General features: G+C 42.4%; 2 protein-coding genes across 3 annotated transcripts; both read left to right on the top strand.

Annotated features, from left to right (window-relative positions):
• Window positions 1-1,881: 1,881 nt before the first annotated feature.
• Window positions 1,882-18,999, top strand: LOC103354600 (dipeptidyl peptidase 4-like). Of its 2 annotated transcripts, none has more exons than XM_008278037.1 (26): window positions 1,882-1,963; window positions 8,217-8,304; window positions 8,767-8,859; window positions 10,209-10,300; window positions 10,422-10,496; window positions 10,589-10,641; window positions 10,811-10,883; window positions 11,036-11,156; window positions 12,243-12,397; window positions 12,480-12,577; window positions 12,835-12,964; window positions 13,617-13,655; window positions 14,094-14,192; window positions 14,309-14,379; window positions 14,716-14,769; window positions 14,856-14,965; window positions 15,048-15,095; window positions 15,178-15,276; window positions 16,376-16,445; window positions 16,536-16,730; window positions 16,923-16,977; window positions 17,182-17,281; window positions 17,362-17,420; window positions 17,507-17,579; window positions 18,308-18,381; window positions 18,466-18,999. In XM_008278037.1, the coding sequence occupies exons 1-26, from the start codon at window positions 1,958-1,960 to the stop codon at window positions 18,556-18,558; spliced, it is 2,223 nt and encodes a 740-aa protein (XP_008276259.1). In that variant the 5' UTR covers window positions 1,882-1,957; the 3' UTR covers window positions 18,559-18,999. The 2 variants fall into 2 exon arrangements, with proteins under 2 accessions (XP_008276259.1, XP_008276260.1); XM_008278038.1 differs by lacking the exon at window positions 1,882-1,963 and adding an exon at window positions 7,986-8,122.
• A 1,136-nt stretch (window positions 19,000-20,135) lies between these two features.
• Window positions 20,136-23,234, top strand: LOC103354603 (glucagon-1-like). Its single transcript, XM_008278041.1, has 5 exons — window positions 20,136-20,233; window positions 21,501-21,656; window positions 22,417-22,533; window positions 22,971-23,114; window positions 23,210-23,234. The coding sequence occupies exons 1-5, from the start codon at window positions 20,136-20,138 to the stop codon at window positions 23,232-23,234; spliced, it is 540 nt and encodes a 179-aa protein (XP_008276263.1).
• Window positions 23,235-23,448: the final 214 nt, after the last annotated feature.

Genomic DNA, 23,448 nt, shown 5'->3' on the forward strand with positions numbered 1-23,448 from the left:
ACTCCAGGAATGAATGACGGACATAAAGGCCTGGATGACCTGTATTTTCCGTCATTTAAATTCAGATAAAACAAAGGTTATTGTATTTGACCCTAAACACCTCAGAGACACACTGTCTAACCAGATAGCTGCTCCACATGGCATCGCCTCGGCCTCCAGCTCTACTGTACTTGGAGTTATTGGAGTTATTTCTGATCGGGACATGTTGTTCAATAGCTATATAAAACCAGTTTGTAGGACAGCCTTCTTTCATCTATGTGATATTGTAGAAATCAGGACCATCCTGTGTCAGAGTGATGCTGAAAAACTCGTCCATCATTTATAACTTGTAGACTTCCTTATGATCAGGATGTCCCAATAACTCTCTCAGAAACCTTCAGCTGATCCAAAACGCTGCAGCCAGGGTTCTGACAGAGATCACATTTCTCCTGTATTCATTTCAATTCATCGGCTTCCTGTAAAATCCAGGATAGAATTTAAATTCTTAACGACCAGCCCCATCTGACCTTAAACACCTTATGGTACCATATCATCCTACCAGAGCACTTTGCTCTCTGACTGCAGGTCCACTGGTGGATCCAGACTCTCCAGAACCAGAATGGGAGGCAGAGCCTTCAGCTATCAGCTCCTCTGTTGTGGAATCAGCACCCAGTCTGGGTTCTGGAGGCAGACACCCTCGATGTTAGGATTAAAACGTTCCTCCTTGATAAAGCTGACAGTCAGACCTGCTCAGGATCACCTGAACTGTCTCTGAGTTATGCTGCTATAGCTATAGACTGCCGGGGGATTCCCATGATGCACTGGGCTCCTCTCTTCTCCTCTCCTCTCCTCTCCTCTCCTCTCTTCTCCTCTCCTCTCCTCTCTTCCTTCCATACAGTTATAACCACCATTACATGTCACTAACTCTGTGCTTGTTCTCCCTGTAGACATCTCTGGATCTGGAGCTTCACGTCCCTGATCTACAGCCGCTGGTCTCACCGACCCCCCAAAATATTTTTTCTTTCCGTTTTATAGCTGGCTCTCCATCTGCTGTCCTGCTATCCCCTCATCCCCACTCTAACCCAACCGGTCGAGGCAGATGGCCGCCTTCACCGAGCCTGGTTCTGTCGGAGGGTTTTGGTTCCCACCGTTGCCGACCGCTTGCTCAGAGGGAGTCCAAAGGCAACTCTGGATTGTTTGGTTCTCTGTTTAAAGTCATAAGGTCTATACCTGACTATGTTCAGCGCTGTGAGATGATATATGCTGTAAACTGCGCTATACAAATAAAACTGAATTGAACATTTGAACTGGAAAATAAACACACTGTCTTGTATTACTTCCATTAACCACTAGATGGTGCTCTGGAAACTTTACCAAAGTCTCTCATCAACAAGCAAAAAGTAATGTTTATTCTTTGAAGGGGTATTAAGTCAGTTCCAAAGTGCAAGTTAATGTCAAAAGACAAATAAATGTCTTAAACATACCAACAACAAAAATAAATATGGATTTGAAGTAAATAAGATGAAATATAATGAAACAGGGGATGTTTATGTTTTTAGCCACACACAGGTCAGTGCTAATGTAAAATGCTAAAACACATGTACTATCCTCTATCCAAACTGAGAGAGACGTTCATCAGGACACCACGAGGTGAGAATCACACAGCCGTGGAGGTAAGAAGCAACACCTGCGCTGCATTTCACCCTTCAGTGAGAGTCAGAGGGAACGCACGGCGAACTCAAGAGAAACGTCTGAAGCATGCAGACAAGTGTGAGGGGGAAAGCGCAGAGAATGCAACTTCCTGTTCTGTTTTGCTCTGTGGTGTTTGGAGGCCCAACTGTAACCAACATCTGTGGCGGTGGGGGGTTCCCACTTTGTCGTCACAGGGACCGAACTGCAGCCGTCAGACTAGAGGAAGTGCGACTGGTGCTCAGCGTCTGACGGTGCTGCAGGTATATGGAGACACACACTGGCGGCGATGAAGGTAAAACGTAGATAATACTTGTGCATCCCATCGGAACAGAGCAGCTGTAGTCTAAACTGTCCCTGGAGTTGAAACGGTCTGTTAAGAAGCAGTTTCACATGAGGAGAGTTGCTTTTATAATGTTGAATACAATCATTTAACAAAGGTCCTGTTTGAAAGCCAAAGTTTTCCCTTATGTTGGCTGATTGTCCCAAGTTTCTGGGGTTTGTACAACGTTTCCGAGGAAGCACCTACATACTTTATCTATGAGTTTAAAGTGAAATGATAGAAACAGCTGTGAATGGTTCAATGGGAAATTATAAAACAAGTGATAGGAGGAAAAAGGATTTATCTCAGTAAGATGCTTCCTGTCTTTATTCAGAGGTGATTGGCTGGTTTACCTGGATGTTTGTGTTGTTCTACCATCTTTTTATGTATTCAGCCGTACAGGATATTTCACAAGCTGCTCATATTCACTACATACAGTCGTCCTCACAGGTATTCATCCCCTTAAGTAAAGAAAAGGCAAAAACTACAACAGTCACTCAAATAACTAGAAACTGAAAAAAGTAATAATAAATAAAAAATTTGCTAAATTACAATTCAAAGAAATAAGACATTTCTTTTGATTTGTGGTAGAAAAGAATAATTAAAAAAACAAACAAAACTGTCCTGGACAAATGAAAGCACTTTGCTGATGAGCAGTGGGCCAGAATATTAGTTCACTGGTCCCGTCATGCTTGTTTGCTTGTTTGCTTGTTTAGTTGTTTCTTTGTTTTTAATATTTTTGTTGACCCACAATTCAAAAGCAACGTCATGATTTTCACTAAATTTGTATTTATGATTACTTTTGTCAATTTCAGCTTATTTCAGTGACTAAAGCTGCTTTGTTTTTTCCTTCTTTAATGGGAGGCTATGAATACATCTGAGGACAACCGTGTGCATGTACTGTTCATCTCTCATTATGTTTTAAACTTAAACATACGGGAGGATTTTGATCAGCTGCTGTTAAGCTTCTTCATTGTGTTCTCCAGACTATTAAGAGAGAAACTAAATATTTTGATGATATCAGTGTTTCCTAGTGGCAGCCACACATCTTTAAAATATTCTTTTTAAGTCAGGAGAAAAACCTTCTTTCACCTTTTTTTTTGTTCATCCAAAATATTTTTCTAAAAGCATTGCAAAAATAAAAAAGACTAAAATAATATAATTAAATAATAGTTTATAGTAGAACCAACTAAATGTGTGGATCTGTTTACTGGTGCAATAAGGTCAAACTATCCAAAATGTGACAGAAAAGGCATATATGAGACTAGATTTAGGTATCACAACTTTGTTTGTCGTCTTTCCTCTCACATTAATTATCTCAGGACCCCTCAGAATTAAGTTGTGACCTACTGGAGGGAAATAACTCCTGGACTGAGCACCACTCAATTCTTAATCTTACAAGTTTACTGAAGCTGTCAGAAAAATGTAGAGGAGTAAAATGTGATATCTCCCCCTGAAATGAAGGAGAGAATCCACTAATGTGGTTTAAATGTGTATCCTTCCTTCTTATGCCGTAAGTTGGTCGTAAACAAGTGGGTTAAACTAACAGCACAACAGTAGCTGAAGGGTGTGTGTGCAGCAGTGTTGGGTCAGTTGCTGCTACGCTGCATTCAGGCGCATTTCTAACAGCACGCATTTCCACACAATTCTCCAAACGTCCAAACTTAAACACCATCCAACCACAAGCCAGAAATGCCATTACAGTCCCGACACTTCCCCCACATCTGTTGAAGTCAAAGCCCGACTTCTCTGTTTATCCCTGGCAGTAAACACTGGACACGTCCGTTAGCCGAGGCCGTTACAGTCAGAGGCTTTCATGCACAATTGCCCGGCATGCCTTGTAGAATATAAACAACATCATGCACCGTAGCTACAACAAACGCTTGAACGTTTAACCTCGGTTCTGCTGAGTTTGTGCAACGTTTAACTCGGTGTGGGTGCTCATTAGGAAAGTAGTGACCTTCTGCATGATGCACATGCACACACTGGAAATATGGTTAGATTTGTTTTGCAGCTTTACCCACTGCAAATAAGCAAAACACAACCAAATGAAGACAACAGCAGTTTCACAACACGTGCTCAGCATTGGTCTGATTTCTTGGTTAAAGAAGTGGGAAAGTGGAAGTCTATACTCACAAACGTCAGAGGTTGTGAAAGCTTCGCAGTGTGTAACACCAGCTGCAAGTTGTGGCTAAAGTCAGCACACACCAGCTCGTGCAGTTATCAGACTTTTTATTTTATTATCTCACATTGATGGACTTGTTTTACAAGACTGTGTTATGTAATACAGTGGCATTGTTTTGCTGTCTGTCTGTTTGTGTGCATGTTTGTTTGTTTGTCTACTTGCTCAAGAACTAAAGATAAGTAAATACATTACCGAGCTAACTCCGGTGCAACTACAATTAATTATGTGCAGTTGCTACAAAATTGAACGAAGAAAAAAATAATAAGAAAAGAAAGGCAGCGTGAGAAAACCCTTTTCACATAATTGGTAGGATTCAGATTGTCTGTGGTGGAGTTTCTGTCCAAGCCTTACATCTATGATCCTCATTCTTTAGAGCTATTCGTGGCAGAAATGCAGATTTCTGATATTACTGTGTGATAAGAACGTCTTATTATGTTCAAATGATGCAACAGTCGTATTATACTTTCATACAAGGAATAAACTAACAAGTGTCGACGCGTTCAGATGGCCAGCGAGTCGCAGTTTCCTGAATGTTCCTGATGTTTTCTCTCCATCTCTCTCTGGATCTGTCCAATAAGACCAAATGCATTAGAAGTGATACCTATAAACAATTTCAGGGAGGTTAAGTGTCAGGCAAATGGGGGCATCCGTGAAGTACCGCTGTTTAAACAAGCCGTGCTGCATTAGGAACGACATCCACTGTCTGTTTGTTTGCTGAGGATGTCCGGTGTGACGGCGAAAAGTGCAGAATATGATGTCTAATCCTCATAAAGGAACAGCTTTATATTTGTGAAGCTTTTAACAGGCTCTTAGCATTTCCTGTGACTGGTCAGCACTTATATGTGTGCACAAAGAGGGAAACTGTGACAACACACACTAAAACACACGTTCATTTCAGAGTCCAGCTGCTCTGACGTGTGTTTCACGCTGTCGTGTAGTTCTGTCAAAAATACATCACATATAATAGATCATATTGTTTCTATTAAATGTGAATATGGTTTTTAAAGTTTCCACAGTCAACATTATCGCTCTTGTTCCACAATCAATGATGCAGTTCTCATGCTACCTTCAGGAACAGCAGAAACAGGAAGGACATTAATGACTATGTAAATACAGACTATTTATGATGCAGCATTCATGACAGGCCTTTGTCCGAGCCATACAGCTGCTACGTTATCAGTCATCTAACATTCATGCACTGGATTGTTAGCAGAAAGTAATTACTTGCCACAGACACTCCTTAGACAGCGGATGCATACACACACAGAATTAATCAAATAAATTGATGCAAAGTAAATGTAGTGCTCCGCATAGTAAACAGGAAATGATTCATGCCATGCTGCCTGCTCTGTGAGCTTGAACCTATTCTTCACTTTACCGCATTTTCCAGTTTTCATTCATAAGCGATGAAAGCGGTGAAAGCGTTGATGGCTACAGAGTACTGAGGTGCCACAAAGGCAAGCGAAGAACATCCCACATGACCCAAAAGGCCATTTAATGCTGAAATGTTGCAGACATAGCTCTATATTGACCAAGCATGGCATTATGGAGTAAAACAACCATCCCTCTGAGTGTTTTGACCCAAGCAGCCTTTAGCTATGTTTTCAGCAAACAATTTCCCTGATAAGTGGTGCGACATTCTCAAGCTGCAACATTGAGAGCTGAAAAATTAAGCCAACTTCAAATAGCAGCTTCTCAAATAGCCACCAGAGGCTGGCTCCCCATAGACCCCATCCTAATATGTCCAACACTACAGCAGAAATAAACACGTTTTACAGCCTGGTTCAGTTCTGGTCTCCAATTCATTACATCATCTCATCACGTTAAATCTTAAAGGTATGAATAATTAAGGATTTGGCTGGTTTGAGTCATTGGTATGGCTCCCCTCAGCTCCACTCATGCTCCACGTCTGTGCTCATTTCTGGATTAGTCAGGAGTTAGGAGCATAGACTATGACTGAAGTCAACACAGAAGTGCCCTAAACCTGCACTCTTTCTAGCAAGCAGGGGGTGACTCCTGTATCTGCAGAAAAGAGTCAGACTGGATCAAAGTCTGTGAGAAAAGTTCACACTTGATCTATTTATGACAGTTTATGGTCTCAATCACTAGTTGCAAGATGTTTTGTATGATTTTCCTTTTGTAAACTACGGCTCCATTTAGAGCAAAATAGAAAATAAAGTAGGGTGTGTTTTGGACATACTTCCAAACTCTGAGTCCGCTGCAAGGGCAGCAGTGTTACTGGCCTGTATGCACAGAACACATAGACAGGATCCTCTGTGCATGTATGCAAAGGAGACTTTCAAATGGATTCCTGCAGAAGAGCAAAACTGTATAAAATGCACACTGAGGACATCTACACACACCCACGGACACATAGCTGTTCGTATCAGTGTGGACTCCATGTAGACGAGGGCATCCAGCTCCAACTTGACACCTCCCTGAACTCTTAAAAGACTTTTAAACTAACTGTTGTCGATCTAAAATGAAGGCAGATTCACCAACTGCATGACTTATTTCTCATGTCAAATCTTTACAGGAACACATTCTAGCCAGCTGTTTTTAGAACAGAAAGGTTTTCAAATGAGCCGCCATGTTGATCCTGTCTGACATCCAGGAGCAGACTGCCCACTGAAGTCCTGACTGTCCAATCAGGTGCAGCCAGTGTTTGTGTGGCTGTAGGAGGGTCTATCCTGTAATGTCCTCCTGTTGAGGAGCACCTGTAAATCATCTGTTGCCTCGTCGTTCGCCCATTACATGCCCAATGCTAAGAGGCAGCAGGACTTCTTGTGTCCAAAAATGTCCTGGTGGACGCGTAAAATAGCAGCAACGACTATCTGTCCTCTGGAGGAGCTCAGTCAAGGCTTTACAGTGAAAGCAGGGCTGCAGAACTTTTCTAAACACTCATGAGTCCACACTCAGAAACACAAATGTCCCACTTTAACAGTTTTAACAACATTTTTCTTTTATTTTTGATTTCTTCTTGATTAAAAATCTGTCCCAGTTTGCTGATATTGCAAGTTGTCAAAAGGTTATCTCTACTCTAGCTGCAAAAACTTGTAAATTTCATTAAAAAAATGTTTTCTGTATTCTTTTTGGTCTAAATGTTTCTATATTTAATAATACTGAGCCTTGAAATATTTTATTCTCAGTTTTTGTGACTTTAAATGAGCAGATTACTCAGTGGAAGTCTGGTGTGGAGGCTCTTATCTCCTGAACAACCTGCATGATGCTGACAGCCACTAGTTCTTAACATCCACACCACTGACACCCTGCAGTCAACATGATGTGAATATGCACAAACTCCAGTATGACTCATAATACCTACAATATTCTATTCTGCATTACTTCTACAGTCTGTGTTTCTGTCTGACCAGCAGCATGACAGGAAGAAAACAAGAATATAAGAGACACTGTATATGAGGTTGCATCCTGTGCAGCCACACTATCATGAACACCTCCACTATTCCAACAGTGTGACTCCTGTTAGTCAGACTAATGCTGGTGTGAACATGCAGGATAAACTCGCTTTGAGCAGTCTGCAGCTTTACACAAGAAGGCAACTTGCTGTTAACATATTGAATATCCGTTATCATATTTATGCAAAGTCTACACTGAAGTGTCCTGATCGTGTTCCTGGTCAGACTGAGGCGATGCGCTCAGCAGACTCTCCGTCTGACAGATCTGTGGATCAGTGGACGGTTCTGGGAGTAGCCTGACAGGCAGCGCACACTTCCTTAAACTCTGGAACACCAACAAGCCTGATGAACTTTACTCCGCTACACATTTATTGTCCCACCTTTGAAACTTCGGTTGAGATAATATTTAACAGCAAAACGCACGTGTCGCATAACTGTAGTGTTCTCCGTGCGCGCAGCTCACTGGATCGATGGAGTTGTGATTTTTCACAGATATCGGTTCTAGACTTCACCTAACGCGCAGAAACAATGGTTAGTTGGTGGTTTGTAAATACTCACATATCGCTGTTACACGGGGGGGCTTTTGGAGCAGCTCTCTGACTTCTATCCATTCGATCCTGAACAGGTTTCCATCGCCAAGGTGCTCCTCGCAGTCTTTGGCGTAGCGGTGGTCGTCGTTTTGATTGCAGTGCCCACGGCTATATATTTAAATGGTGAGTCTTTGCTTATAAATGCTTCACATGTTGGCACCGTTAGTGGTCCAGTTCACCGGTAAACATGTCTGACATAAAGGACTTTACGCACGCGTCATTACGCACGATCCGTTTGGACACTTCTTTAAAAAGTACTTATAGAAAAGCAGCATTTATTTACTTTATTATTGTTACTATAATTGTTCTATTTGTGGCATACATAAGCGTGACTAAAGGCTTACGGTGTAGTTTCTCAGTCACCACACACACACCGTTAAATATCTTCAGCTAATACACACTATGACCATTCCCACTATTACACACTGAGGTAAAGGATGTTCCACTTGTCATTGTCAGTTACAGTCATTACTGCAGTTACAGTCCTTTATGATGATAATTATGATGTGTGCACATGATATCATATCTGCCGCCTGTGACCTTGAAGTCCTTGCCAGGTCCTGATTTACTAAACATGTGTTTCAGAGGACAAGGTGGAGGTCGGGAAAACCTTCAGGCTGGAGGATGTCTTCAACAGCTCACTGAAGCCAAAGTCCTACAACATGAGGTGGATCTCAGGTGGGAGATAATTCAGCCTGTAAAACTGAAAGGGTATGGGATGTGATGACACCAGTTACAGCTAGGCGTGGCCTGACTTCTAAGCTGTAAATGTGTCCTTCATCATTATCATCGATCAGACAACGTGTTCTCACTACGAATTAGTGATTCACTCACGTGTCTGTGTGTGTTCATTCTAAATTCAGCTGGAAACTTCTAATAATAACAATGCTTAGGAAAAGTACAACCGATGTTGATATATTACATGAATTAGGACAAGGGTGTCCAGTCCTGGTCCTCGAGGGCCACAGTCCTGCATGTTCTAGATGTTTCCTTCTTCCAACACACCTGATTCAAATGATCAGGATCGTTATCAGGCTTCTGCAGAGCTTGATGAGGAGCTGATCATTTGAATCAGGTGTGCTGGAAGAGAGAAACATCTAAAACATGCAGGACTGTGGCCCTTGAGGACCAGGACTGGACACCCCTGAATTGGGATATATTTAGGCTGCATCACATAAACCCCTATGTTTAAATAACAGAGAGTAAGGTGTCAGTGGATGCTGGGGATGCTACTTTGCTAACTTTTTAAAAATTCCTATTTAACACTTAATGAATAATTAATCTGAACTCACATACAACACTGACACCACCTGCCTGGGACTGTGGAGGTCCCTTGATGTCTTAATCAGCTCTGACCCATCGGAGCAGGGCAGCTCTGGGGGTATCATGTGGTGTCTGGCACCAACATGTTGGCAGCAGACCATTTGATTTGTGTTGTTTGTAGGGTGGGGTCCTCATGGATCTGGATTGTTTGCGGGCTTGGGTTTTTTTTGTTGTATTCCTGAGCAGTTTTTGCACCGTTGTGGGGCTCATTGCTCTGCTGGGGGGAGGCGGCTGGCACTGGTCCCCTGAGGAATCGCTCACTCCTCCTATAGGACGATACACATCTCGACAGCTATTGAATGGATCGCCATGAAACATATTGCATGTTTCCATGATTCCATTAACTTCTCCCAAAAAATCCCAAATTGGAAAAGCAGATTTAGATGACTGCCTTCCTAAAAGCCGGCCTCTTTCAAGTTTCTAATCTCCAGTATCTACATTTTTTCTGGTGAAAATGTTAAATGTCCAGGTTGACCTGAGATATTCTTTCAAACTTTAAAAAAGGAAAGCAGAAATTTGTTTCCACAGGCAGCATCAATGACCCAGCCTGCATTAAATCAGCATCAGTCATGCATTACTTATTACTGAAGAATGCGCTCTTATCTCCTCGGAGTGTTTATTTATTATTTTTCTTCAGGGACTCACATGTTCTCCCTCGTAGGTAAAATATTCTGTTATTTCTTTTTTCTTATCTCCCACCCCAGACAATGAGTACCTGCATAAATCAGACGGCTCGGTCTTCCTCAACAACGTGGTCACAGGAGAGAACTCAAATTTCTTGAGTAAAGAGACGTTTGTAAGTCGTCTGAATCCACCAGCTTATGCTGTGTGTGCAGCAGAAGCCACATGACACCTGTCCAAACAAATGTAGTGGTGTCTCCTCACGTCTGAAAACTCTCTCGCTCTTCGTGTTACAGGATCAGAAAGATGCTACTGACTACCAGCTGTCTGCTGACCACAAATACGTCGCATTTATGAGCAATTACTCCAAGGTACGCTGTAGTTCTACTCACATACAGTGTCAGATCTGATGCGTTGTTAATACTCCAGAGTGATCACTGAGTGCTTTGTTTCGCCCCATTAGCTGTGGAGACATTCGTTTACAGCCTCATATTCACTTTATGACCGGGAGTTAAAGTAAGTATTCTGAAGTTTCATTCAGCCTAAAAATGTACCGGGTACCTGTGGACATATGCCGTTCTAATTCAGCATTCATCAGATGTTCCATGCTGCTAATTAAAGCACAGCAGTTGTAGTGAACGCTTTAAATAGTCAAGCTCACGACCCTTGTCCAAATCTCTTCCAGCAAATTCATCACGCCCTCTCGCATTCCTGATCGAGTCCAGTACTTCGCCTGGGCTCCTCAAGGGAACAAGCTGGTACGTCTGGGATATACACGCCGACATATGCAGAGCTTTGAGCAACACCTCTGCTTTGAAGCGGGTGACGGATTATCAAACACATCCTTTCCCAAACACTTAAGAGCTCCTTCTCCTGGTCTTTTTGTTAACTCGTGTATTTGTACGTGCAGGCCTACGTGTGGGGGAATAATGTGTACGTAATGGCCAACCCTGAGTCTGAACCACAGCAAGTGACTTTCAACGGCGAGGAAAATCTGATTCTAAACGGCATTCCAGACTGGGTGTATGAGGGTGAGTGACACATGCTGCTCAGAAGTCACATGACCGGAGTGTACTGCTGCACTCAGGGCTTTATATCATCTAACAACTACCAGAGTTCAGCGCATACATAAAAAAGAACAGCACACAAACACACAAAGCATCAAGTAATATTCATTTAAGAGAGTTTTATGCTGCATTGTACCAAATATTTACTTACTACTTCACCTTTCTAATTTTACACAAAAGCGCTCAAAGCTGTGTCAGAATGATGACGTACATGAACTCTATCACATGCACTTTGTTCAGTAAAGGAGAAATTCTCCGCCGATACTGCTGTGTTGATTTAGAAACATTTATTGGAACAAGCACAATCCCTCAGATGCCTGTGAGAGGATTCGAAGCCGAAAAGAATCACCCTCCAGACCGACCGTAACCACTGGCTTACGTACGGAAGTTGTCAAACAATGGACGTATGGTTCCTGTCCTAATGGGAGTCACATCCTCTCCATAATGTGACGACCCTCCACATCAACTTTAACCTGATTACTCCCATCATAAATCTGCAAGGCCCATAGGTCCAAACCCCAGGTACAACCTCTGACCTGCTGGGGTGTCTAATCATAAACCCATGATGTCAGATACCACATCTTCTGCAGGACGGATAAAAAGTAAACTGAACCTGAAAATGTCCCATCAGTCATCTGGAATTCACCCTGATTTCTGTAATGGTAGATCACTGCACTAAAGCAACTGTATGTAAAATAACTATAAACTTAAAAAATGACCTGATTATTGTTTCTAAGGAATTCAGGTATTAGTTTTATAATGGAGGTACATTTTGGTGATAACACGTCTTTACTTTGATTGAATGAATTATTTCACACGGTCTTGTCAGTATTGTTGCTTCAGTAAAGCTTCTAAATATTCCCTCCCATCACTGATCAACACGTAGATAATCAGAAATCCCAGAGTCACTGGTGTGGCTCGACACACATCCAGGAAGTGCAAATGCTGACAATTACATTCTTCAGCTGCGACGACAACAAAGCACACTGATTTGGTGTTTTCAAGCTGGAACTAAACCTCTAACACGGCTCTATGCTTCCACCCTTCCAGAGGAGATGTTTTCATCCACTCAGGGCCTCTGGTGGTCACCTGGAGGGAAGTATGTGGCGTACGCTCAGTTCAATGACACCGAGGTCCACACGATCGAGTATTCGTGGTACGGCGACAACCAGTACCCCAGCACTGTTTCCATCCCGTACCCGAAGGTGGGACATCCATCTGAGCATGTTTGATTGAGCTCTTTACCATCATTACTGTCTGGTATCTCACGTTGTGTTCTTGTTGCAGCCAGGCACTCCCAACCCCGTCGTCAAGCTGTTTGTTGTGAACACTGACAACGTGACGGAAATCACCGAAGTTGTTGTTACAAAGGCATTCAGCTCAATGTAATGCAACACTTTCTACTATGTTCAAATCTGACAGTAACGTAGGAGTTTGACTGTGATTTCTGTCTTTTCTATTTTTTACTTTTTTATTTTATTTTATTTTTTGTATTATTATTATTATATATTTTTAAATAGTATTTAACTTTAGGCCTTTCTTGTTGTGATTTGGTGTTTTTTCTTTTTTGCTGCTGTATCCCAATCATTTCCCAGGTCTGGGATAAACACAGTATTTCTATTCTATTTTGTTTTTCTCTCAGTGAACACTACCTGGCCTCTGTTACGTGGGCAACCGACACCCGTCTGGCTGTCCAGTGGCTCAAGAGAGTCCAAAACCACCTCATGCTTCAGATCTACGACCTTAGTGGATCCAGCTGGGTCCCTGGCGAGGTAAAACCAGACGTCATGGACTGTTGTTTTCACCACAGTAGAGCAAATATTAATGGTCCCTACAGGGAAGCTGACTTCTATCAGTTACTACATTTTAACACACAAATCATTTCAACAGCAAACTACACACAGTAACACTATCAAGCATGGAAGGAACAGGAAAGGGTTTCTAAACTAAATGCTATGAAGACAAACTAGCCTTTAGTGACATTACAGTCTCCCACATTAGCCGTCTTAGTTTTGGCCTGTGGTAAACCGGCCACCAGTCCAGGGTGTTCCCTGGCTGTTGCCCTCTGGGATGGGCTTTATGGACGGCAACCTTCCTCTAAATAACAGCCCAGTATAGATAATGGATAGATGGGATAGTGCTGAGACCAGCTTGATATGCACCTCAGATGAACTTTGGTTCGAGTTGCATTTCTGTTAGCTGTCGCAGTGCAGCTCTAATGAATCCAAGCGTATAAAAATGTGCCACATCAGCTCGCCATTTGGAAAATCCCCAACTCTGTTGGTTAGCAAGTTTCTAAAATAAATTCTGTGACGACTGTTTATGATTTCCGAGTTCAGATCCGCTGACCTGATACGGCTGGCGTATTGTTATAAAATGTAGTTTACTGCAGCTGTAAATGTCTTTGTTTGAATCTTTTTACAGCCTCTGGAGTTGAAAAGCAGCACGGGCTGGATCGGTCGGGTAGGTCCAGTACACTATTAAATGATCACATGGCTGATTAAAAAAACTTCTGAAAAGATGCAAACCAACACTGACAAGTATGGTGCTTGAATCAAAGCCTGGTGTATGTTATTCCTCTGCGCCACAGAGCTCCAGTGCTGTTGGAAAGCTATTTGAAAGACACCGTAGTGCTGGATGACATGACCACTGCAGCGTATTTTGACACACACGCCTGTCCTGCTGCCACAAATACTGAAATACTGGAAACAGTCCCTGGAAAACGCTCTGTTTCCTCCACCAGAGCAGCATTTTTAAAACTCCAATGATCAGCTGCAAATATGCTTTATACTGTTGGTTTTGGTCTTTTTGACAAAAAAAGAATCACAGTACTAATTGTAGCCTTGTCATTTAAAGACAAGTTAATTGCACACAAAAAAGAGGTATCCCTGTTCTTCTTAGTTCTCTCCATCGGAGCCAGTTTTCGCTGCAGACGGGAACAGCTACTACCTGCTCATGACCGACACCGCCATGTACAAGCACATCCATCATGTGGTCGGGGTGGGTATCTCTGTGGAACTTATGCCACAAAAAGCAAAATCATCTCTTTACATCCGTCGTGAATAGTTTGTTGTTTCCACCCACTCACACACATTCTGTCTGACTCAATCGCGCAGAACAAACCTACAGCCATCACCTCCGGAAAATGGGAAGTCATCGACATTCTGAAAGTCACCGCCGATAGCGTGTGAGTTGGTCTTTTCTGCTGCTTCGACTGCTTATCCATGCACACAGTGTCTCTTTAGAAAACATACAGAATGTATTCATGTAAAATGTGTTAAAAATAAGGTTTGTTCAATTCTACAAACCTCATGTTCTTTATCTGACTGTTCCAACAGGAACATTGAAGGCTCACTCATGTTGCCGTTTACAACATGCATACTAGATTGTGATTTCTATTGATTATATTTTTAAAAATAAAACACATTGAACACACTTAGGAACACACATTGCAACACCCACGAGCTGAGTTCTTGCTTTGCTGCCCTTTCCTCTTCACTCATTCATGCCAATTACACCGCAGGTATTTTTCAAGCAACCAAGACGGCGGCAGGCCAGGAGGGAGGAACGTTTACAAGTAAGGGTTTTTATCTAACTGCCTTACAAAGCATTTCATTTGTAATCTTCAGACTTACACTGTGTGTGTGCGTTTGTGTATTTCAGGTGGACCAGCCAGCAGACCAAGTGTCTGACCTGCTCATTACGTAAAGACTGCCACTATAACTCTGCCTACTTCAGCCACAACGCCTCCTTCTACCGTATGAGCTGCAGCGGTCAGTAAGACTCGTTTCCCTCTGACTTGTGCAACACACTTCTCTGTATAACACACTCATGCATTCATTCTGCTACCTGCAGGTCCTGACATCCCTCACCATTCCCTCATGGATAACCAGAACAATAAGGGTAAGCTGCAGCATTTATAACAGTTTTTTTTTTTTTTTTATGCTTTTATTCTAATAAGCTTCCTCCATTTTTACATTTGTAGAGCTCAAAGTTTTGGAGGACAACAGTGAGTTTGTGAGCAACACAGCGGACATCCAGATGCCCACCATGCGTCGAGGCACCATTAAACTGGGCGGATACAGTAAGTAAAGGCAGCAGCAGCTCACTGACAATTCATTTTGAATTTCAATGATATAAAGTCACCGAGTAGTCAAACAATGTACTAGAGTACAGGTTGGAAGTATATGTGGTTGAGCTTATTTAAACCCCTGAAGGCCCACAAAGAAATAGTGTGACACGATGCACTCATCATGACAGACGATAGTGATGCTGCACATCAGATTAAACAGCAGAACCTGGGCTACCAGAACCTATCAGCCATGTCTACACGCCCCAAACACACCTCACACACCAACTAAATGAATTATCACACATGGACATCGACATAGCTCCACCCAGTCAACCCACTCGCCACATTTCTGGCTCCAGCGCTTTGCTGCTTTATGCTAAACGCTCCAACAGGCCTCAGACCAAAGCAGACAGTCCACAGAGTCCAGACATGTCCATCAAAGCTCTCTGAGATCAAAGCATCAGCGAGAAACAACCCAAAGAACAGCACAAACCCAAACCGCTTCATCACACTGTTGTTGTAAAATGTGTATTACCTTCACTGCTCTGCTGTGAAAAGTTTATTTTATCGGTAAATCCACAAAAATTGATTTTGTAAATGACCGTCTCAGGTAGGGGAGAACAGGTGATTATGCTTTAAGATGGGGCTATACGTTGCTACCGTATCACCGTGCACAGTGTCTCTGATCCACCCTCCCTCATTATGTCTGATTTCAAAAAAGAGCAAGACAGCGACAGCGATACCAGCAGTCCACAAACTAATGTGTCCCTGCTTCACTCTTTATACACAGTTCATCTTTAGCTCTTTACAAAAACACAAGCTTACACTCAACATGTTTCACTCATCAAGCTTCATTTCAGAAACTGTTTCTGCCCAAACAGGCCATATTTCTCACCAAATTCCTCCATAATGGTGATTTCTGTCTTTGCTGCTACATTAATGTTCTCACAACCTTTTAGATTCATCATGTGACCCATCAGAGAATCGCTGCCATGAACACTGTCTGACCGTCACTTTTACTTTTAATTAAAAACAAATGAAATATTTTCCTTTTCCACAACAATATGATATGACTGATTAATTCATGCCCTTTCATTTCCATGTTTGACAGCTCTGTGGTACCAGATGTTTCTGCCTCCAGGCTTTGATGAATCCAAGAAGTACCCTTTACTGATAGATGTGTAAGAATTCATTTTAAAAAAGGAGTAAAAATTGAAAAAGGTTTTATTAGGAGGGTTCATAACTGACAACAAAGCGGCTCATCCCTCCAGGTACGCCGGTCCCTGCAGCCAGACGGCGGACTTCGTCTACACGGTGAACTGGGCCACCTACCTGGCCAGCACGGAGAAAATCATCGTCGCGAGCTTTGACGGAAGAGGAAGTGGTTACCAGGGCGACAAGTTAATGCACGAACTCTACAAACGTCTGGGAACATATGAGGTGGAAGATCAGATAACAGCCACCAGGTGAGGAGAGCGAGGAGCAGCTGAGACAAACAGGTTCCCCTTTTACCCAGAAAAGCATGATAAAAGTCATCTTACTGGTCTCTGGGGCTGTAATGTTCACGTTCACATGCAGTGTCATGGAAATGAGTGAGTGATGACTGTGATGAGAGATCCCTGTCATTCCCTCATTTACAGTAACTCTTCCTTTTATAGGGAATTCATCAAAATGGGCTTCATCGACAAAGACAGAGTTGCTATCTGGGGATGGGTGAGTAGTCAGGCTTGTGATAAGAGCAAAACTAAGAAATGAAGCAGACCATCTTCATGCTCCTCTTTCAAATGCTGTACATGGGTGTTATTGTATAGTTCAGAGGGCAGTAAATGCCTCTAAATCTCAGTTAATGTTTCACTCTCAGTGTTTTCGGCCTTTGCTCAAGACGAGCCGCAGTAACAAGCTGTTTGTCCTCCGCAGTCCTACGGTGGATATGTGACGTCGATGGTGTTGGGTTCTGGCAGTGGAGTGTTTAAATGTGGGATGGCTGTGGCTCCAGTCTCCAAATGGAAATATTATGGTATATATTGTGCTTTAATGATGTGTCCTGTAGTCACTCCAATGATATTCTATGTGTAATTAAACGCGTGTCCGTTCCAGACTCCATCTACACAGAGCGCTACATGTTGGAGCCGTCGCAGAATCCTGACTTCTACGCTGTAAGTGTCACACTCAGGATCATCAGAGTCTCTTCCTGTAATTACTACTACTGATACCTATAAACTCCAAATCTGACTGTGTGCAGAACTCAACTGTGACTGGCAGGGCCAAGAATTTCCATTCGGTGCAGTATCTTCTAATTCATGGAACGGCTGATGGTGAGTCATTCAGAGTCTTTATGTTTATGTAACATGCCAGCAACCCTTTTGTGCCCAAAATCCTGAAAACAGTTCGTCAGCAACCTAAACGGATTTACAGAGGCTCACATGGCCATTTCTACACGCCCCAAACACATCTCAAACACCAACTACATGAATTATCACACATGGACATCGACATAGCGCCACCCAGTCAACCTACTCGCCACATTTCTTTGCTACTTTATGCTAAACGCTCCAACAGGCCTCAGACCAAAGCCGACAGTCCACAGAGTCCAGACATGTCCATATCCCTATTCTATGTATGACTATTGTGCATGCTTTTACCTAAAGATAAAACATGTATGTAGGCACATTGCTGTACGACATACATTCTAACATTATATTATATTACATAAATCCCATTCATTTATCAAACTAGGAAACACACATCTCCCACATAAAATGATGTGGCGGGCCGGATTTGGCCCGCGGGCCTTGAGTTTGACACATGAGCTTTGGCCTATGACACCATGCTATTTTAAAAAAGTATGTCAAGGATTGAAGGCCATTATTGGTCACAAACACAGTTATACATGGTATAACGTGCAGTGCAAAAGGAGATAAAATAAAGAAAATAAGACTACATACAAGGTGGAAAGTGACGGTTTGGATTGTTCATAATGGTGACTGACCTCTACTTTGTGCATTGAAACCCTTGCTGATGTATTCGTCTGTGTTTTCTCCAGACAACGTTCACTTCCAGCAGGCGGCCGAGATCTCAGAGGCTCTGGTGGAGGAGCAGGTGGACTTTGAGGCCATGGTACGTAATCTGGAAAATCCAAACGATGACGTTAGGACGAACAACACACAGTATTCATGAACGCTTTTTGCCTTCTTCTCTCAGTGGTACACAGATAAGGATCACGGCCTCCCCGGTGCAGCCAATCAACACGTCTACACCCACATGAGCCACTTCCTCCAGAGGTGCTTCGTGTGAATTCCTCTGGATCTGTCGTTATCCTGTGTGGATTAAAAAAGCTTTTTTTTAGAAAAAAAGAAGACATGTAATTATAAATGCATTTGTGTTTTGTTTTGTTTGTTGTATCGATTCAGGGACAAAAACATAATGAGTAACGTGGTCGTGTCGGTGTGTCTGGGTTTGTCCTGCATATATTCATTCAGAAATACCAGCATCGATGGAAACTGTACCTGAAATTATTACCTGTGACACATCTATAAGAACGTGATTTATATTTTACAATGTGTGCATTTAACGTGTATTTCTTGAGCTGAGGAGGAACATACACATAATAATATGAAGGATGCAGAAAAGCACAACTAAGCCAAAGTGATTTTATACAGTTTTGCTAATTTTATAAGATTTATTGTATAAAGTATTTTCTAAAATAATAATAATAAAAAAATGTGATAATAAGAATGAGTCTTTGGTGTGACGTCATGCACTCAGCAGCAGCAGCACATCATCCGGACAGAGAAAGCTGTAAAACAGACCCCAGCAGAAGCTTTGACTGCCAGAAAAAAAAGAACCTGGGATGGACTCTTGGGGTTCACCAGGTAAACTAGGGGCAAAAGACAAAGTCTCAGTTATAGCATTTCTTTTGGAAGATATAGATAAGATTTAACCACTTGAATACCGATATACAATGTCTATATACAGAAAAATCAACCTCACAACAATCCAACTAAATTAACATGACGGGTCTGTTTACCTCTTTAGTCCCCGGCATCGACTATTAGTGGTTATTAGTGAAATTTATCGACAAATATTTGATACGATCTGCTATGGAATTTGGTTCAGGTACTCACTGGGGCCTCGACGGTGAATTTAACGATTCCCTTTATTTAAATTTAGCTCCATCAGCTAACCATGTTTTACAGCACACGTTATCCAGGCCAGCTGCGATCAGTCCTGTCTGAATTTCCAACAATAAAATATACGGCATTATAAGACATGTGGGAGTCCAGCAGGAGCAGCTATGCATCTATTGAATAGCGGCCCTTATAAAACAGAGATAGCTGCCAGTAATGCACAAAAAAATCACTACTTCCCATCTTTTGAATCCACAAACACTGACAGCATATGACAGCACACACACATCCCTCTCTGTCATGATGACACGGTAGCACATTAAAGCATCTACCTGACTTTGTATTTGACAGGATGAGCCGCGCTTGTTTGATCTTAACACCTAAGTACCAGCTGGCATCACGCATGAACAGCACCTTTCCTCTCATGAGCAAACGTTCGGCTTGTTGATTCGGCTGATGCAGCAGGGCCCCGCGTCTAATGAGTCGAGAGTAAACGGTTGACCTGGCAGGGTGGTAAAACCGACCCACCTGAGCTGCTCCGTCCGCCTCTTGACGTATATAAGGCCGAGAAGGACAGGAGGCGGTTAGATAGACGCAGCAGCAACAAGCAGAGGAACTAACAGCACCGTCGTTTGGGAAGGAAAAAGAAAAGGTGAGTTGTGTCGTGTGTCAGCTTTGGCTTCGGCTGTCTCGTGCACGGGGCAAACTTTGGATGTGTCTCGTCTCCTGTCACAGGTCACAACAATGAACAGCATCTACTCCCTGGCTGGCCTCCTCCTGGTCCTCGGCTTAGTCCAGAGCAGCTGGCAGGTTCCTCTGAGTGAGGCCGATGACAGCTCAAGGTACCACCAGATTCTGAAGCTGACCAGGTTTACGTTAGGTGACCACAGGCTGTTGAGAGGAACAAGTCGGTGAAACACAATCTGCAGCATGAAGAGAGAAAGAACAAATCTAACTGAATTACAATTCAAATTCTTGTGTTGGTTATTCTAGGGGAAATTCTACACAGCAGCATTTAAAAGAACATTTTTATTTGAGTGTTTTCTAAGAAATATGAGACAACTTCTATTTATCAGTCGTGGCTGGATTCACCTCTAATGCAGCTCATTAGGCTTCAATCTGTTGTTGGGTTCCTGCTAAACCCAAAATACAATTTAACTGTTTCTCCAAAGACCAAACCAACTACTCAGACTGTATATTATTGCTTTACAGTACTAGTATAGCTGAAATTAAAATTAAATGTTTAACCTCTCAAGGGGATTATTTGTACGTTTTCTATGGGAGGAACATGAAGGATTTTGACAGTTGGTTTGATAAATGACAGCATGTATGCGCTCACTTGGGCTTCAGGGAATAATGGCTGCTGTTTTCCCTGTTGTCTGACACTAAATGATGATTAAAACAACTGTCAGATGTATTGATGATGAAAGCTCTTCTACAGTTCGAGCTGACAGTGTGTTTCAGCCCAACGAATCTGTGGTTAATCAATGCATGTAGATAGAAACGATCTGTGCTGTAGGTCCACAGGACAGTGAGACATGTCCTCTGGTTTGTAATCAAACATTTGTTTTCTACTCCGAGTTGAAACAGTGGATGATGTACAGTACAGTAGATCCTCTCATTAAAATGCTATAAATGTGAATAATAACATTTCAAAGATTAGATCACTGTGGAGGAAACAAGAATCAGTTGAATCAAATTCTTACTCATCCTGATCACGACAAAAGCTTCGTGAAAGGTTGGAATCCATTTTTAAGGCGATAAAACGAAATATTTCTCAGATCAAAATGTATTTGCTTTATTGTATTTGATGTAATCCTCTCTGAAACTGCTGTTACACAGGATTAGCAGCCTCTTTAAGGGCTGCACTGCTGATAAATTATACGACCTATAAAAAGCACTGTCATAGTTCAAATAGGCTAAATGCTTTTTTAAAAAGGATTTGTGTTCCAGCTGTTAAAACGTGGTGAATTGGGGATTATAGGCCGAAAATAAAATGACTCATTACTAATTTTCGTATATTCTATATTAAACAATCTTTCCAAGGCCACATGTATGAAGCTGTACAGAACCAATGCCGTGGTACCGACTGTGTTCTCCTCGTTGCAGCTTTGAGGCGGACAACACGTTAGCCGATGAGCTCAGGGAGCTGTCGAACGTGAAGAGACACTCAGAGGGAACTTTCTCAAACGACTACAGCAAATACCTGGAGGACAGGAAGGCGCAGGACTTTGTTCGGTGGCTGATGAACAACAAGAGGAGTGGGTCAGTGTGGTGACACCCAGAAAGAGATCCTTAAAATGCAGAACTTTGGCTTGAACATAAATCCTTTTACAGTTACAGATCATTTAGTTGAATACATGCAGAGCAGCGTTAGAAATAAGACCTCTGTGGCTGATGTACTACAGTGTATGATATTAATACTCCATGTGTAGCCAGTATTTTACAGCTGGAGCTCAAGCTGAACGACTTTATGTACAGTTTGGTTCCACATCCATGTTGAGCCCATCCAAAGGATCACCAGATAAATCTGAGAGGTCCTGCAAGGATGGGAGAGAAAAGTTTTCTCTTTATTTTCTCCTGAAATACTGGATCATCCTCTTTGGGCTTCAACCTGTTTGTCTCATCTGACACTTGACCCCAGTGGTGTGTGAGGAATCAGAAGCCAATCTTAAAATCATGAAAGCTCAAAAAATTCATGAATCAAATTTTTTTTAATATAAATTTTAACCAGAGAAGTTTGTCGCAACTCCAGCTGTGAACCAAATGTACTGGAGAAGACTGAAGTACCATAAAGAGAGATGTGCCCCCCAGCTGACGTATATGTTAAACATTAAGTAAACGTATCATAGTATATGTAGCCCTGTGATAGACTGGTTACCTGTCCAGGTGAACCTGCCTTCACCCTGAGTCAGCTGGGATAGGCTCCAGCTCCCCGTGACCCTAGTGAGGATTAAGGTGTAGAGATGATGGATGGATATCAAACTATATCAAATATCCACCTTTCCTCTGGTTTGTGTTCCAGCTCTGTGGAAAAGCGCCACGCCGACGGCACCTTCACCAGCGACGTCAGCTCCTACCTCACCGACCAGGCAATCAAAGATTTCGTTGCCAGGCTCAAGTCTGGACAAGTCCGAAGAGAGTAGGCTGTCTCTCCTTCCTCCTGCTCCTCCTGCTCCTCATCCTCCTCCTCCTCCTTCAGTACCAACCCTCCTAAAATGGCCGACTTGTGTCTGATTCCACCGTGACGACAAGACAGAGAGACAAAGAGATCTTGAGCTAATCATCTGCTCCTTGTTGCTTCTTCACACTTTTTTTTCTCCTTCTTTGCTTTTTTTCTTGATGTTCCTTGTGCTTGTGCTAAAATAAATCACCTGAACTTTTCCACTGCGTTGATTGATGCGTTACTTTACAAAAACACACGAGCAATGAACCGATCATGAAACAATTACCAGAAACAATCTCTTCACTTGTGAAAAACCTAACCAAAGTAAAAGCTGATGATTTTCAGTGCAGGCCAAACATCAGCGCTCAGATGGTGGGTTAGCGTTTACATTGTGTGCCTGTGTACATACGTAGATCTGAAATGGACAGGCGGGCTGAGGCGTTCAGCAGGAGGCACGTAGATGGAAGCTTCACCAGCGACGTGAACAAGGTGCTGGACTCGATGGCCGCCAAGGAATATTTACTCTGGGTCATGACCTCCAAGCCTTCAGGGGAAAGGTAACACGGAGTCAACACAGCTGATCTAATACATACTAAAGGCTGCAGGTGTGTTTTTATTGGTTAGGCTTGATGTGATTTTCTTTCTTTTACAGTAAGAAAAGACAACAGGACCAATGAAGGGCTCCGTCTGTGCGCCGCACACAAAGCCATATCCAGGAGGAACAGGAAGCCATACTGCTTTGCATGTTGTAATGTCGACATTATATTTAAATTTGTGAGTTTTTTTTACTTCATGAATGTAATGCAAAGATACAAAACGACTACTCTTCCATAGATTTTATGGTGCACCGGAGAAAATATGAAATTGAGGGCATGTTATTTTCTACAAATT

The sequence above is a fragment of the Stegastes partitus genome, unplaced genomic scaffold (genome assembly GCF_000690725.1).
Source record: "Stegastes partitus isolate 25-593 unplaced genomic scaffold, Stegastes_partitus-1.0.2 Scaffold113, whole genome shotgun sequence".
In the NCBI taxonomy this organism is placed as follows: Eukaryota; Metazoa; Chordata; class Actinopteri; family Pomacentridae; genus Stegastes; species Stegastes partitus.

Excerpts from the sequence above, each read along its gene's own strand:
- LOC103354600 (XM_008278037.1), top strand. Across the intron at positions 14,966-15,047 it reads CTACCGTATGAGCTGCAGCG|GTCCTGACATCCCTCACCAT; the intron begins GTCAGTAAGACT and ends TGCTACCTGCAG. Across the intron at positions 15,277-16,375 it reads CATTAAACTGGGCGGATACA|CTCTGTGGTACCAGATGTTT; the intron begins GTAAGTAAAGGC and ends CATGTTTGACAG.
- LOC103354603 (XM_008278041.1), top strand. The coding sequence starts at position 20,136 with ATGAACAGCATCTACTCCCTGGCTGGCCTCCTCCTGGTCCTCGGCTTA. Across the intron at positions 21,657-22,416 it reads ATGAACAACAAGAGGAGTGG|CTCTGTGGAAAAGCGCCACG; the intron begins GTCAGTGTGGTG and ends TTTGTGTTCCAG. Across the intron at positions 23,115-23,209 it reads TCCAAGCCTTCAGGGGAAAG|TAAGAAAAGACAACAGGACC; the intron begins GTAACACGGAGT and ends TTTCTTTTACAG.